The sequence below is a fragment of the Pseudopipra pipra genome, chromosome 2, assembly GCF_036250125.1.
Source record: "Pseudopipra pipra isolate bDixPip1 chromosome 2, bDixPip1.hap1, whole genome shotgun sequence".
In the NCBI taxonomy this organism is placed as follows: Eukaryota; Metazoa; Chordata; class Aves; order Passeriformes; family Pipridae; genus Pseudopipra; species Pseudopipra pipra.
In genome coordinates this window covers 81,080,918-81,098,207 of record NC_087550.1, presented here as the reverse complement: position 1 = coordinate 81,098,207, position 17,290 = coordinate 81,080,918, and the positions used below count along the sequence as shown (strand labels likewise).

The 17,290-nt window shown below is 38.5% G+C and overlaps 1 protein-coding gene across 1 annotated transcript; it reads left to right on the top strand.

The window, feature by feature from the left end:
* The first annotated feature begins 7,747 nt into the window (after nt 1-7,747).
* Nucleotides 7,748-17,066, top strand: SLC10A2 (solute carrier family 10 member 2). The gene is made up of 6 exons (XM_064646129.1): nt 7,748-8,236; nt 11,285-11,403; nt 12,526-12,614; nt 14,762-14,937; nt 15,533-15,690; nt 16,672-17,066. The coding sequence occupies exons 1-6, from the start codon at nt 7,815-7,817 to the stop codon at nt 16,794-16,796; spliced, it is 1,089 nt and encodes a 362-aa protein (XP_064502199.1). The 5' UTR covers nt 7,748-7,814; the 3' UTR covers nt 16,797-17,066.
* Nucleotides 17,067-17,290: the final 224 nt, after the last annotated feature.

Below are 17,290 nucleotides of genomic sequence, written 5' to 3'. Positions count from 1 at the left end.
AACTGTGTCAGCACTATGGTACACCAGAACAAGGGTACCTTGTCCTCAGTACTTTCAAACCTCACATTAAAAGAGCCACCTGTTTGAATTTCCAAAACTGCATCACTAAAGTACATTTCCAATATCCAGGTATGTAGCTCAAATTTCCCAAGTGCTAAGAGTCCAGCAGGTTCCAGACAAAGTTGCATCTACAGAGCATTCTTGAATGTTTTATAAGTATAGATATAAATGTTTGTAAGTATAGATATAAAGTTAAATCTTAAAGAACTCTTAAACAGTGTCTCCTGGTAATAAAAGGTATTCTGAATGCAAACAGCCAAACGAGTTGCTGAAATCAGTCTTATCAAGAGCTGAAAGTTTTAAAGGTCTAGAAACATTACACAGTCCCAACCAGTATTATTCACTGTAATGAAGATGGATGTTCTAAACAAATTAAAATACCTTTGAAAAAATGGACACACATATAAAATGTTGCCCTGAGGAGAAGAGGGTAATGGTTCTAGACTGGCTTTTCAGAACTATTGTCTTGTACCTAATTTACATATGTAATAACTACCTTTTTACTTTTAATTTTTCTTCAATTCAGAAATACCTGTAGTGTGGCATATTCTGTATGTTAAAGGAAGATGAGAAATATTACAGAAAAAAAAAAATCAGAAGTGGTGAGAAGCGGTGCTTACATTATCTGATTCCCCTCCCTCACACCTCACTGAATACAATCAAAAAGCTTTAGAGTCAGCATTAATTAACTCCTGTCACCTTTTACCTTAGGTGGATCCCAGACAGTTTCAATGAAGAGACTATTCTTTTATATTCAACAGAAAAATGCATTTCTACGAGATTTGAGTCTCATAAATCTTTCTTTCTGTAAATCTGAAGGACGTGAGAATAGTCCCTGGTAATTACACAAGAGATGGCATATATGGGCCCCAGCTCAGACCTCTGAAGCTGTTCATTGGAAGACAGTTTGAGACCAGCACCTCCCAACATACTATGTGAAAGGTCTGAGTTCAAATCTCTGCTGTAAATAAGAAAAAGAAATGTTAAGGAGCTGCCTCATACTTATTCATAGAGGTCAGCCCAATTTTGAGATGGGGGCATAGCCTCCCCAATTAATGAATCTATTTGCATTCATTAAGAAAGCCTGAATTCAAAGCAAAACATCTGTTACAGAATGTGAAGAAAAAAACAGAGCAAAACAAACAAACAAACCCCCTAAAAACTAAACCAAAACCTAAAAAGGCCACACAGCTTTACTTTTGCATTTCCTCTTCTTCACTTCTTTTTCTCATTCCCAGCAGTGATGCTTAGTGCTTACATGAAGCAATTCCAGCTGCAAGGCTTTCTGTTCCTTTTCAAATTCTTAGGCGAACTGAAAAGAGGAACTCAGCAACAATTCTTCTCCTCAAATTTCTTGTTTCTGTGTTCATTAAAGGATGTGCTCTATAAAGTTTAGCTCTAGACATCCCTCGTATAGCTGTCTGCTTTAGAGCTGTTCGCATGAGCACTAACTTATTCTCAGCAGAGAACATCAGGAACATCAGGGCACGATTAGCCTTCTTCAGCACAGCTATCCAGACTGGGACTCAGGTGTTTCAGCGTAGGTGGCTAATGGTATTTTTGATGCCCTAGGATATTCCACCCAACCACCACCCCTGCAGGGCACACAGTTCCCATAGCCCATAGCACAGCAGACGGCCCAGTGTAGATGTCATGAATAACCTAAGTCTGCACCCCCTTTGTTGTTTTGGTCTGGAGCACTAGAGCAATGTAGAAATAAATCACCATACTGTTCCCGTTTACTATGTGCCAGGTTGTTTTGCAGAGAGGTTTTGGTGAGTGGAAACTGGTTTCATTTAACAGGTTACAGCTAAGCCAAAAAACCCACTGCACATTCATGGATATGCTCCAATATTAGAGACATACGAATCCAAACCCATGACTGATCCATTCAGACCAAGTATGTTAGGGACACCTAAACTGGGGACCAGACTAAACCTATGCTGAAGTAAAAAAAAAAAACAGATTGCATGTAGAGATATTTTAAAGTCCTCAGCACCAGATGTTTTGATCTACTGATCTGCTTCTGTTTTACTTAGTTTCTTGATAAGCTGTGTCCCATGCACTGATAAGTGAATTAATTACTGAGAATTATTCACTTATTGTCAGGTTTATTCTACTTTAATTCTCTACCTTCTGTGCTCTACCTTTATCTCTCAAAATAACAGAGAGAACAATTAGATGATTTTATTATTACTCCAGTCAAAGGCAAAATATCAAATTAATTTATCAATTATCTAAATGAAAATTTTAAAAGGTGCAGCCAGGTTTCATACTTAGACAATGGTGGGAAAGGCCATTGGAACTGCAGGCAAAACCACTGATTTCTTAGTATTTATCAGAAGTTAAATGTCATAAACCAACATAGCAGCAAATAAGAAACAGTGTACGTGGTTTCCCCCTCTGTTGAAAATTAAAAGAGCCAATTTTAGTTCCAAGAAAATAAAATTCCTATAACAACTTATTTTTTATTTAACCTTGCAGACTTTAAAATCAATCAGACCTTTGATCTAGAATTTAAATTTTTTGGGGGGGGCCACTTATCCCAAGTTAAGTCTTACTACTAATTAAAATTACAACTTTGAAAGGACGGGTAATATTTGAAATGTTTGTGTGGTGTATTATCCCTTGATGTCCAAAGCCAATCCTTGCTGAGAAACATGAAAAACATTCTTTTATTAAGGGATTCCAACCCAATAGAATCATTCAAAAACTTACACTTTTATAGCTGCTATCATGACTCATTTCTTTGATTTGTTATGAAATTATCTAAGTTTCAGCTTTTTAATCAATGTCAGAGGCCTTTCTTACAGTTTGGCAGCCAAAAGCCTGGCTTACACTTTTGGCAGACTCTTGCTATTTGTGTCATAGCAGACAGTCTATACTGAGCACCATGGATGTGCAGATTTCCCCTCATACACCTATCAAAATAGAGCAAAGTTCTTTGAATCCTAAGGTATTTGCATTCTCTATATGCATTTGTATGGTAACTATGCACTTTTCTATGTTCTATTGAAAATGCTCACATTTGGCTACTGAAGATAGACACCCTGAAACATGATTTAGATGGCAAGTCTGAAATGTATCAGAAAATGCAAAAGTACTATGTATTTCTCCTAGCACAATAGTTAAAGTTCTGACAAATTGTAGCAAAATCATAACCCTCCAGTCAATCATATATTCTGTACAGTAATTCAGCCATGATTTTAAGGTGCATCTCTCAGGACTAGTACACTAGCAAGCTAAATTTGCCTGAAATTCAAATACTTAACACATAAGGGTTTTTTTCCCAGCTGAGTTTAACAGCCACACAGAGGAGCACCCATGCCCCCATGTTTCGTCTGAAACTCAGCTCAAGAGTCTAACAGGCAGAATGCAGATGTATGCACCAGACAGTGAAATGTAAAAATGTAAATGTAAAGATTCTGTAAGCTAGCTTTGCAGCTGACTTTTGAATTTTTTTTATTAAGCTAACCTGAGCTATTCTCTCCTGCTATTGCATCAAGATTTTCTTTTCCTAATGCCTTCTATAAGCTTCTAGTCATATAGTACCACTTTTAACAAAAAAAAAATCCAAAAAAATCTTCCATCTGTAGTTATGCTAAAGTTTATTATTGTAAACAAGGTCACCAATAATAGGTACAACTGCTGTCTCTCTTTTAAAGGTGGTGGTAAAAACAAGTAATTGCCTTTAAGAAATCAATTATCTGAAAAAAGGCTCTTCTACCTAAGACATATATATACTAAGAAGCATCTCAGAGTCTGAATTAAGAAGACAGGGAAGATTCATAAGTCTCATTAAGAGAAACATCACAGAAATAAGCACCAGACAGCCATAAAAGACAAACTGTTAATTGTCTCTCTCAGTGTAGGCCTTTGTATGCACTTACTGCTATTCTTGTTTTATAACTGCTCTAGTTAATGGACAAATCAATTATGTAATTGTTGGCACAGGGAAGGATCCTTACAAGTTTCATCTGCCTAGATTTATTTGCTGAAGTGACCCTAAACTCACTTGAATAAGCTAGCAGCCTCATCATCAAAATTTCAAGACAACAAATCAGAATACTGCTGTTTGGGATGCAAATATATATTTAGGTTGCTATTTCTCTACTTAAGTGTTGATTGTTTTCATTTTTCAGGTATGCTGACAGTGTCAAGAATCAGACTGGGGATGTTAATCATCACCAAAATGCCACCAAGTTCACTGCTGCTTCCTTCTCTGAATGTCAATGACAAATGCTTAAAATCACACTGACTAACATGTGCAAGAGAAATAGGCAAAAGATGCCAGTTGGGTTCACAGAGCATAGTCCACATAGTCCACATAGTCCATCTCATCCTTTAAGCACCATAACTTGGGTGGAAAACAAGCAGTAAAACAGAAATCGTGCAGCTAAGTACCTCCAACAACCATCTCTGAATTGCTGCTTTCCTTGAGGATGTTTCTCACTAGACTGCAAGTGGAATAAATCCTAGAAGCACAGTGTAAAGAGAAAAACAGAAGAATGTTTGAAATCCAGCACTCCTGGATTTCAAGAGAAACTCACCTGCCTACTTGATAATGCTGTACCTCCTGCAACATGCCAAGTTTTAACTGTGCCTGTAAATATTTCAAAGTTTGGGATATGGTTTTAGTTCCCTAATAACACATGAGGATTTCTTGATACAGATATTCGCACCTGTGTTAATTGTGGCATTGTTGGCCTAATAACAAGTTGAACTCAGAAGGGCTCAGTTCTGTTTTCAGACAGCATTTTTTGTAATCTAAGATTTTACACAGCTAGTTGCTGAACTAATGACTCACAACCACCCCTTTTAAAATAGAAGAAAAAAACAAAGACAAAGCTAGCAGTAAGTACAGGTTAATTTTTTACAACCTGCTGACCCACAAGGCCATGCAAGTGAGTAGCTGTTGTCCCATTTGTCCTTAGCCAAGCACAAAGCCTGAGCACGATGGTCTCCCCCTACACACGATTTCCAGAAGTTAAACTCCAAAATGAGAGCTGGAATCTAATCCCTCAGCAGAGGCTGGAGACCAAAAACAGACACATTTCATCTGTGCTGTTTCTGAGGAGACAGCATCAAGCATCCCCACACAGCCCAGATACATGCTCTGAAAGGGGAGGGAGGAGGAGAAAGGAAGCCCTTGCAGCCACTGTGAGCTGGAGATCCCTCAACTCCTCCCCCAGACCACTCACTCTGGGTTCCCACAGCATCACAGACATTTATAGGACTAGGAAAGTCACCCCTGGTCCTGAGGCATGCTGGAGATTTCAAAATACTCCAGTAAAAAATTTTAATTTTAACAAGAAGCAAGTTCAACTGCAAATCGAGACTCTGACACAGGTTTTATAGAAAATATTAATACAGCATGGTTTTAAAACCTAAATAGCCCCTTAAAAGACTTGGATTGAAAAATAAAAGCTGCTAAAACATTCTGTTTGAAAGCAAGAGTAAAAAAGGAGAATAAGGTTTTCTGCCAAACCGAGATCTTGTAACCTTCTCTTCCTTTCATCTACTCCTTATTACCTTACTTGTTGTTCTATTAGACATATTATAGTCACACAGATGTAGCACTAATCACAGTGTAGGAGCTGCCAGCTGCCTGGGAGGATTAAGCTACTCTGACTTTCTCCCAACAGGCACCAAACAGTGACTCAGGAGAGACAGCCATTTAGCTGACCCCTTTATAAAGAAACAGGTGCCATCTGAGCATGCTGGGAAATCCTTTCTGATGCAGTCAGCTCCCCCTCAACAGCTGACAATTTAAGGTGAAAAAAAATTAGCAACATCTATCATTTTGCACACTGAGGTTAGGCAAAAAGTGCTGAGGCTTCTCATGAGTGTTGCTTGCTGAAAATGATTATGGCTTAGCATGTTACCCCAGTAAAAAAAAAAGTCTGTATTAAATAAATAAAATAAAAAAAATAAGGATGATTGGGGGCATCAATTGTACTTTATGTTTCAGATTTGATTTTAGTCTTAGATCTACACTTGAAGATACTTCTGCCACAAAGTTTGGGCACAGGCAAAGAATAATCAAAATTCTTCCCTTGAAAACATTTCAAATTTTGAAGTAAGCCTGAGGGGTAAACCTTTGACAGCTTTTTGAGACTGGTACATGTTTCCACAGGACAGCACACAAGAGAGAAAAATGTGAATTAAGTCAGGACAGAGAGAATTGGGACACATAGCAGGAAGCAAATACACCAATGATGCCACAAATTTCTTCTGGACCCACATAGAAAGACGGTATTAGCCATGCCCTACTGCATGTCCTGTGCCCATCCCAGAGCTGTAAGATCTGAAAGAGATCACGGGGAAGCTGCCCTACCTCAGCCTCTCATGCCTTCTGAGCCTTGGGGCACAAGAAACCTGTCTCACCACAGTGGGCACAGAAGGGGATCAGTACCGTCACCCCTGTTGGGAGGGAAGGGTTAAAAGTGGAAGAATGGTGAGGAGGATGGTAGATTTGCTCAAGTGACCATGCAGCTGGAAATACTGAGGTCTGAAAAATATCAGTGTGGGTAACGTCATATATTATACCTACTGCTGTTTATCCTCAGTCAGTTTTGTGGAGTAGAATCTCTGTGTAGAGATAACAGAGGTGTTTACAGAAACTTGGAGGCACTCTCACAGACATGCTTGAGCTCCTTGTTTTGGGAGAGAGATCAAAGCTCAGAGATCATAAAAAACATAAGGGAGATCACAGCATGGTGGTAAATTACATGTGTATGGGCCCTTGATAAATGGGTGCAAACAGCAGACCTGCAGCCCACCAGGATGGACTGAGCCTGATGGTCCTGCGTTCCCTCTTATGTGTCCAGGTGTTGCTGTGGGATCCTCCAGTTAGAGAGAGAATGAAATAAATTTACTCTTTGTGTTTCACTCATGGTTTTGTGGCTGTTCCAGCTGCCTGTCTGTGTCAATTCACACCCCCCCACCGCGGATGCCAAACATGTTATGGCACGTGTTTGACTTTGGCTGAGTACCATGGCTCCACAACAACATGCCAGTCCCACTGCCCTGCTCTCCACTCCCCATGCTTCGCTCAGAGAATATGTCTCCTTCCTCCTCTGCTGTCGCCACCCCACACTCCTCCTCTCGCTCTCCACCACTTCCATTTCAAGCTGGAGCAAAGTGTGGCTGTGCAAGCTGCACCTGGCAACAGGTGCCAGGAGGACCACAAATCTTCATGCCACCAGAAATGAAGATTCCACCTCATTCAAATGAGTCTGTGTGTCATGGTGAATTTTGCATCCATTAGCAAGAATTGCAGCTTCAAATTATATCTTAAGACTTCTACTCATGGTTTCTTATGTCTTGGTCACTCACACTACAGACCCCTGTAATGTCAGTGACATTGCATGCATGAACAGCTCTCCTAAAGGCACGCAAGAAATTCAAGGAATGAAGTCTAAACTTTCTCATCCTCCTGTGATTCTCATTTCATAGGCTCAGAAACATCACAAGCCTCCTTTACGCTCTTAAATATTAACACAGCTATTCTCTTGATGTGAGATTCCTCATTATCATATGAATAAATGATTAATTGTCACCATACCAAGCAAGTGCAACTTTTATAACTCTATGAATCAGCACTGTGCCAAACCCTTCAAGAACAATAAGTGTTCAAGCATGTATTGCACTTTATTGCTTCCTTGATCGTTTAAAAGGACTCTCTGGCAAACAACCATTTACACAGTCTTGAAAGTTTACTGTCAATGTACTGAGCAGTTCTGTACTTCAAAATGCAGACATACCTTCTTTCCCAGCTATTTAATGGTAGCTATTTGGCAGAAGACTTCACAACTTGTCCAGAAAATGCTACTATTTGTGATGGGACATCTTGTGTATTACCAGAAGATAATTTTAATCAAACTTTGAGTGTAGTTTTAAGTACTGTTCTAACAATTATGCTGGCTTTGGTGATGTTCTCCATGGGCTGCAATGTGGTACTTAAGAATTTCTTGCACCACATAAAAAGACCCTGGGGTATTTTTGTCGGTTTCCTTTGCCAGTTTGGAATTATGCCTCTCACAGCCTTCTTGCTATCTTTGGCCTTTAACATCCTTCCTATTCAAGCTGTCGTGGTGCTGATCATGGGATGCTGTCCAGGAGGCACAGCCTCCAATGTCATTTGCTATTGGGTGGATGGAGACATGGACCTAAGGTAAGAGCAGCCATTCCCTAAGTACTTCATGTACATTGTAAAGTCTGTCTTGAAAAGGACTGTCTCACCTGTCTGAATTTTTTCTTAGCCTCCTGGCACATGCACTGTAGAGGTTCTTCTTGTAAAGATGCTTAGTTACTGTAATAGCAGTAAATAAAAGCAGAATAACAAATATCCTTGGGAATATTTGTTCATTGGGAATTCATGCAGAACATATCACAACAGAATTGTGTACATTAGAAAATGTCTTTATTGTAAAACTTCAGATCCTGCAGCAAATATCCTTTATGAAGACAGCTAAGACTAAAGATTATGAAAACTTTGCCCAAGTTAGAACTATTATTTTTCTTCCAAGTAAAAAAAAAATAATAATAACATAGAATTTAGGATAAGAATCCTCTGTACAAAATAGTGGCTATGCAATTGTTCTTAGAAAAAGAGCACCTGTGGAAAAATATTATCCCTCCTTTTGTGTTCTATACAATAAAAAGACAGGCTTTGATTTTCTCTGTGGGAAGTAATACAAATGAATACCACTTGTGATAATTCTATCTGCTCCTTGAACTTTATGCAAAGTCTTCGAACTGAAGGAATATTTTACAGGCTAGAAGCCACTACATAAGGCAATCCCACATACTGGGGGCAATGAAAAAACTCCTTTGTGGCAAAGTGTGATGATCTGAATGAAAGGGTGCTCTGAACTCGGAAGCAGATATGTAAGGCACCTAATCTGGCCTAGGACACCAAACACACAGGAAAATTAGCCCTACTCTTGATGAAAATTCCATGGGGGGTTCATTAACTCTAAGAGCCTTTAAAAATGAACCATCTTTTTATTTTTATATCCCAATTACTTTTCTCTAAAATAAACATAATCATTTCTCTCTTTCCCACAGAGTAACATAAATTGGAACATTCATCCCATTTATCATATGCCAGTCTGAACTAGAAATGGAAAAAATAATAGAAGTAAGAAAGATGTGGAGCTAGAGCAAATAGGCTAAGAATGTTAATGTTTGTAGCTTTAATACGACATTTTTCCATCCTTTGAAAATAGTGAGCCGTTCTGTCACATACAGGTGTTAATGTAATACCAGCTTTCAAATTATGTATGAGGTCAGCTCTGCTAATCATCAACTTCCTCACTGTAGAGGAAAGACCTATGATATTAAGAATCTGTAAGACACTTAATTTCAATTAATACAGGTCTAATAAACCACAGATGGAAAGATAGCCAGTACAAGTCTGAAATTCTGTTCCAGTCTCTCCTCAGACAAATACACTGAGCTAAACTATGCTTTCTCAGCTCAGTATTGTTCAGAGCTGCATCACTAAAATCTGTGGTAAAAATCCAAATTGATAATGCTATAAATATGAGTAGGGTTTCTATCCCATAATGCTAGCAGAAGGTGAAGTAAATTGGAAATGCCTTTAAAAGGTTATTCTTCAGGTAAAGACCTTTATCTTAAGTCAAAGCCTTAAGTCAGTACCTTTGTGACAAAGTTTCAGGGACCAGAGGGTATAAGAGGTAAGCAGATTGTCAACCTAAGCATCTTCTGTTCTCTGTAGAATAGCTCTAGAAGTAGTGTGACTGGTTTCTGGAACCACTACAGTATTACAGAAAGCCTGCCCATCATATCAGACAAGGTTTTGTTTTTAACTGGTAATATTTTATGTTTACACATTAAAATCCATGACTATTGTCTACATCCTGCTTCAAAACATCACTGTGCAAATAGACCAGAAGTTAGAGTAGGAATTAGTTTTATAATTGGTATTACAATCACAGTGAGGTGAAGTATGATATTTCATACCTTTCTTAGTAACTCACAAGCAGCTGATATCCTCTAATGCTTCCCATAGAAACATCTTTTGATATTTCACAAGAACAATTGCTTCTGTGAGCACAGGGACTGGGGTTAGAGGATATCCAGACTTTGGAGAAAGATGTACATTCAGGGATAGTATAAAGATGCAGAAAATAGAGAGGTAGGAAAAATAATATTTTTTTATCCATTTGGGACTTCATCAGACCTGAATTGTAGACCATGACTCTTTTTCTCTGTAAGAAATTTTTGTAAGAACTCTCTTACCAGAGGCTTCTGCAAAATCCTTTTCAATTACGCTAAAGAAGAGAGTGACAGGAACCAAAATTAATACAAATATTCCTGTGGTTTCTGTGTTAATTGTCCTATATTTCCCTGGATCTGCTCAGTTGTGGGTCAGGGTCAATAGTCCCTTTTCTGAGGACAAGCAGCACAAAAGAGAAATCAGAAGTGAGGCTCAGAAGGAAGCTTCCAAAGGCTCTTAACTAGAACCCTCTCTCAGTATTTTTATGCCAGAAAAGTGATTTGTAGGCATAATTTTTATCCATTCTATTCAGACTGTGACAGTTTCCTCCTTACTTTGGATGTCTTGCCTTTTCCTCTTTCTTCATTCTGTAGCAGAATGCATATTTTTGTACAAGGTGTTTCAGAAAATAGAAATATCTTTGCATAAAGGAGGAAACAATACTTTGCTAAGCTTCACTGAGCAGTTCTCAGCACCTATTCTTTGGCCTACAGCAAAACAAGCCAGAAAAGGGAATTTTATTGCATCAAACATCCTAGGCAATGAAATATTTTTTTATGCTCTTGAATTCAGAGTGAAATTTGAACACTCTAGAACTGTTGGTGTAATGGAAAGCTCTATTTGATGTTCATCTCTCCCCTGTGCAGCTTGCTGTCCTCTCAGAAACCAACCAGACAGGCAACATGCAGACAGACTTGCCAACAGACCTTCCCACTGACCACCTATCTGACTGACTCATTTGTACCAAAATTATGGTTCTGTGGCTGCAGAACAGCTTGATATTTCATGCTCCTTTCTTTTCAGCAGAAGTCATTCCTTTCATTTGTCTTCTTTCTAATCTGATATACAGGATAAATTGACTGCAGCCAGCAGCAATCCTTACCCAATCATTCGTAAGGTGTGAGGTGGTATTAAGAAAATGAGAAAGACTATGGGCTAGCATGAGATGAACTGTCACTGTAACCAATTTCTTTGCAGTATCAGCATGACAGTTTGCTCCACACTGCTTGCAATGGGAATGATGCCACTTTGCCTCTTTATTTACACCAAGATGTGGACTGATTCTGATGCAATTGTACTCCCCTATAACAGCATTGGTGAGTCCAGTGGACCAGCTGCCCTTCTGACTGTCTATCCTCCCTCCAGTGACAACTACCTTTATACCATCATCCTGCAGAGTTAGGAAGATATCACATCAAATTTTTTAAAATATTTGTCTTCCTACTTTCTAATAACCTTCATGGGACTTAGGTACCAGAAATCACTTCCCATCATCCACAAGACTTGAAATCATTATAAATATTGTACAGATATTTATCACAAGATTGTGCATGTTTTTCTTTCCAAATGACTTTGAGACCTGCTTGATATTGGAATAAGAATATAGAATAATTCGTATAGGAATAGTTGCTTCTTCTGGATGAGAGTGTTTGTAACAGCTTTAAGACACAATCCTGCGAAGCGCTAAATGCCGAGGCCATAATCTGGCAAAATACTTAAGCACACATGGATAATTAAGCAAGTGATTAAAACTACTGAGTCTCTTTGAAAAGCTGCAATCTACACTGCCAGGAGTGGCTTCATTTGACTTCCTGTCAAAAATCTCATCCAGCTACAAAGAGAAAATAGTTAAGGTATTTAGAAATACATGCTCCAGTGATTTGCAAAGCTGTGGCCCTAGTGCTTATCAAGTGCAGTTCCATGTTGTGCTAATCTTAAAAGCCAGAAGAATCACTTTCATATTCTTCAATTTCATTTCCCATTGCTCCTGGGGAAAAAAAATCACATACTTTGCTTGTGCTTTCAAAATAAATACTGGAGGGGCAAGGTCAAAACAAAAGAAGCTCTAAACCGGTTGTTGATATGGTGCAGTAGAGAAACACCTGCAGACAAAATGAACAGTTAAAATAGCTACTCACATCACAGGATAGTGATGATTAGCACACTCAAATTTCTGTTTGCCTTTCTGATGCAGGTGAATAAGCATGTAGCTCGACAGAATGGCAATTACTTTAACAGGCTGCCAAAGATAACAGACTCTATAGAAAAGCAAATGGGCAGGTGCAGGTAGAGTGTGCATGCGTGGTCTGGGATGTGCATATCAGAAACATCCTCTGAAAGCTTGCTTGCTCCATACCCCCAGCCACACCACATGGTGTCTGTCCTGTCATGAGCTTCTGCACCATACAAGGGCTTAATTTCTCTTTTCTTTTTTGCAGGAACTTCTCTGCTAGCACTCGTAATTCCTGTTTCCCTTGGAATATTTGTTAACTACAAATGGCCTAGTAAAGCAAAAATCATACTTAAGGTAAGAGACATATATAAGGCTGAAGCATAAGCAATTATGGGCAAATTATGGAATCAGTGGCACCACTGAAGCAGTACTTTGCTATTCATAGTATTAGTATCTGACTTTATAAGAACCAGGAAGTTTTCAGCAGAAAACAAATGAGATATTGTGGAAATATATTGCTTTCCCCCTGCACAAACATGCATGAGTTGCATAGATTATTAGAAACCATCATTATCTAAAGAGCCTACTTTTGTCTTTGGCTAGTTAGTAATTGAGTTCAGTATATAATGTAAAGTGAAATTGAAAGGAAAATAATTCAGGTCAACTGGAAGAAGTTTTTCTCTGCAAAACAATAAAAAAATAAAACCATTCTGGATCAAAAAACCTTTATTCTTTTAAACCAGTGTGTTGATTTTTTTGTTGTTCAATTTTGAGTGGGAAGTTAATTTTTATTAAAAAAAATGAATTGAGAATATTCCAACTCTTAAAAAAAACCCCAAATTTATTCACAAAATACAGCTATCTTTGCAAGATGTTTTCAGATGCATCAAAAATATAAGGGTTTTGGCAAAAGCTGTTCTCATCAAAATAAAATAATAATAATAATAATAATAATAATAATAATAATAATTTAGTTGTATTTAAGGTAATAGCGAATTAATCATTCTGAATGTTTGGTTGCCAAATGTGCTGAGGCCCCTTGACCTCTTTTAACCCTTCTTAGTTAACAGATATATTATCGAAATTTTCTTAAAGAAAACTACTCTGTCCATTTGTTACTCTACCTCTTTTGTTATCATTTCTTTTCTATCAGCTCAGGCAGCACAAAACAAAAATAACACCTTTTTTAGTCAATTCCTTTTCTTAAACTGCTAGCTTATCATGTTGTATTTTTAAATGCGCTTATTATGAACTTGGATACTATTGAGAGCTAATTACAAAACAGTACTGTTACTGTTTAATCAGTTAAGGGTAAAACGTGGACTTGCACTCACATGAAAAGAAACTCTGCTTGATCTCTCGGCAAAGCACCATTTCATCCTCTTTCTTACTGAGTGGGTGAGCAACCCATAGAATGGTCCATTGACAATTTACTTTATGTATGACGATGAAGCACCAAGGGAAGATTGAACCATAGCTGTCAGATTAAGACTCATATAGTGAGAAATGGAGATAAGAGCACAAAGACAATGTGCCAGGTGAAATAGAGGAGCTTGTCATGGACAGATCATGTTTCTTCTTCCTAGGTGCATGCGGTTAATAGCTCAGCCAAACAAAAGCACTTGTTCACTCAGCGTTCTTAAAAAGGCTTCAGCCAAAGACTGATGAAGCTAGTAAAATGGAAATACATGTTTTAGCTGAGAAATAGATTCTCCTAAGCTTAGCCTGAGAAGTCTGGCACTGGGATCCCTGGCAAGATATGCCATAACAGCAGACATTTCACTTGGGTACTGAGAAGAGAATGAGTTATGACTTTTTTTTGGCAGGCAGCAGTAAAGATATCGATACACTCAGACACGGGAAATAAGATCAACTTCAGTGATTAGGTCTATGTAGAAGTGTTATACAACCTCACAACCAGTTTTCAAGCATGAATTTTCAGCCATGTTAAAGATTTACTCCTGTGCTTGGCAAATAATTTCCTATCACTAACTAACAATCTAGCGTCTAGTTAGCATACACTGTAATAAGCCCCAGAGTGTGATTGCCCAAGGATGGGGAGGAAAATGCATTATTCCACCTATTTGGCTATCGGTTTCCCAACAACTCTGGGGAAATTTTTCTGATATGTGCACTATTCCTCGTTTATATCACATCTGTGAAATTATTTTCAATATCAGTTCTAAGTACAATAGTCACAGCTTCAAAACACTAGCTTTACAGGTATCTGCTATAGATAAGTATACTAGCTGTGCCTTGATCTATATCTGTAGTCACACCTTGAAGTACATCTCAAGTCTCTTGTTTGGGAAAAATGGCAGCTATCTAATCTCTCTTCCTGCTGTGAATTGCATTGCTGTAAACATTGGATTTCGTGTTTAGTAAGATGTTTCAGTGACTCAGGGACACTCACAGGAATGTTTGACACCATGTTTGTTGACATGCCATTAAATTTCACTGGGCTCTCCTATTCATGCAGTCCTTCCTCTTTCCCTTCACAGGTCGGTTCCATTGTGGGAGCAATACTCATTGTGCTCATTGCTGTGGTTGGGGGAATACTCTACAAAGGCTCCTGGGTTATCACACCCAAATTATGGATCATTGGCACCATATTTCCAGCAGCTGGCTATTCTTTAGGATTTCTGTTGGCTCGCTTAGCTGGTCTGTCTTGGCAAAGGTATGGAATTCTCTGTGACGAAGACCTGTGGGCTTTTTTCAGCTGTGTAAAAAGTTTTTATGTAATGATAGATCAGTGCTAGGAATGTTCCCTAAACATTAGTTATGTTACAGTTACTCATTCTCCAACCCTGTTTCTGGAATGGTATGCGAAGATAAAACTTTTCTTGTGCGTGTTTATTACAGATTCTGATTATAAGATTTCCTCCAGTCCTTCCTATGTCTTTCCCTTGTGTGCCCCTTGTGTTACACTGCAAACAAGCAAAACAGAACTGATTTGTAAGTGGGTTGGGACTGCGGTAAAATTTCTCATGAAGACACAGCAATCTACAATATAGAACATCATTACAAGAAAGGGAGACAGTGACTGCCCCGTATGGCTCGAAGGGGGATCACAGTCCTTTACAACTGCTGAAATATGTGACCTGGTAGTAACAGCTGTATGACTTGTGGACTGTTTTGTTGACTGTGTGAGCTGAAAGATACAATTTTCTTAGTTATCCGTTACTGCATGTTTCTTGCTTATCCAGATTACTAAAAAGCATAAGGACCCACAGGCTGCTATTTCACAGCTGTCTCTGTATTATTTTCTTTAGATGTCGTACAGTGTCTCTGGAAACAGGCATGCAAAATACTCAGCTATGTTCAACTATAGTACAACTCTCATTCACTCCTGACCAACTTGAACTGATGTTTACTTTCCCACTCATCTACAGCATTTTCCAGCTGTTATTTGCACTGCTAATTTTAGGAGGTATAGTTACTTTCTATTATAGCACTATAATTATCATTATTTTGATTATCAGTTTAATTTTGCATGCATATGGAGAAAACAAGAGGGGATAAAAATAATCAAATGCAAAATACTTCAATAAATTATGACCCAAATGATTACAGGGCCCTGTACATAATCAGGAAGATACCAGGCTCAGTTCAAGATTAGAAAGGCCCTTCTTTTAGCACAAGGAAGGGGGTATCCACCACCTACTGGGCATATGAGAACACTGAATATGGGATTGTTATTACACGTGGCTGACGAAGGCCAAATGCATCTTCTTCCACTGATCCAGGCTGTCTGTGCATGCAACTGCCCAGCAGGCCCACAACCATGCACAAACCTCCCTCCCACCAGCTGTTGAGAGAACAGGCATCAGCTTCATCAATAATGTGAGAAAATATCTTCCAATAGAGGCAAAGTCCCTTTTTCCTCCCACATACACGTTTCACTGCTGCTCCTACACCTAACCTAAGAAGGGTTGGGACCTTGTTCCTGTTACTTACACATAAAACCAGCTGTGACTATCAAGTTCCCACTCCCAAACTAGCCGTCCTCTCTGTCAGGAAATGGGGTGGGGACAGATGAAGCACTTTGTCCCAGCTCTGCCAAGCAGGACTCACGTAGAGGTAAGAGTCAATTCCTCAGGCCCAGCCAAGAGCCCAAAGGTTTTCCAAGGGAGACTGGCAGTACTTTTAAAAGTCACTCCACACTATGGGAACACAAAGCAGTCAAACACCAAATGCAGAATTTAAACTGTTAAAATCTCTAAATATAGTTTTCCAGTGATGAGTGACACGAAATAATTAAACATAACTTTAAAGAAACTATCTGGATGGGTTGGAATGTTTCAACAGTATGAGGAAAGAAAATGTTGCATGGCTATATGTTACTACAGTACCTTTTTCAGGTAATTTTTGTAATTTCTATATTTAATACAAAATATATATTGATTCCCAGGGTACCGTCTTTACAGAAGATTCCGTGTCAAAACAAAGACAGATGTCGAGAAAACTGAGCAAAAAGAGGATTCAACATCAAATGCTAAAATAAATGGAGGATTTGTATCAAATGAGACCAAATAGACACTTACCTCTGCTCCCACTAGCTGGAAAGATATAAAATATGTGGTTTACTTAAAACTTTTTTTTTACATGCTGTTGGTTTATGGAAATATTTAACAAAAGAGGTTCTGCTGATATTTTACAGTAAGATTTTAAAATTAACTTAAGAAAGATTTCTACTTTGATTTCGAGCATGGTTCCTGCCACAATTGTAGAATGTGGTTTTGAAGCTAATTCTTCAAAAATATGTAATGTTTTATTCTGGCTTATTTAAAGAAAGGCAGAATAAAGGCGGGCTATTGCTGAAAAACAAGCAGATGTATGTAACACCAAATCCAACCCATGGTCCTGCAAATCCATCTGCTAGTTTCAGCCCTCACACTAAAGAAAGAGAAATCCCGTGAAAGTGCCTGAGCAGCAGCAGGAGTTGATGTGGAAGATCTGATAAGGCCGAATATGAATCAACCATGAAATTGGAACAAGCCAATAGTGAAATAAAAGTTTCATTCAGGTCA

Bases quoted from the DNA above. Each gene is read 5' to 3' on its own strand.
- SLC10A2 (XM_064646129.1), top strand. From the start codon at position 7,815: ATGCAGACATACCTTCTTTCCCAGCTATTTAATGGTAGCTATTTGGCA. The intron at 11,404-12,525 runs GTGAGTCCAGTG...TCTTTTTTGCAG, and splicing joins ACTCCCCTATAACAGCATTG to GAACTTCTCTGCTAGCACTC. The intron at 15,691-16,671 runs GTATAGTTACTT...ATTGATTCCCAG, and splicing joins TGCACTGCTAATTTTAGGAG to GGTACCGTCTTTACAGAAGA.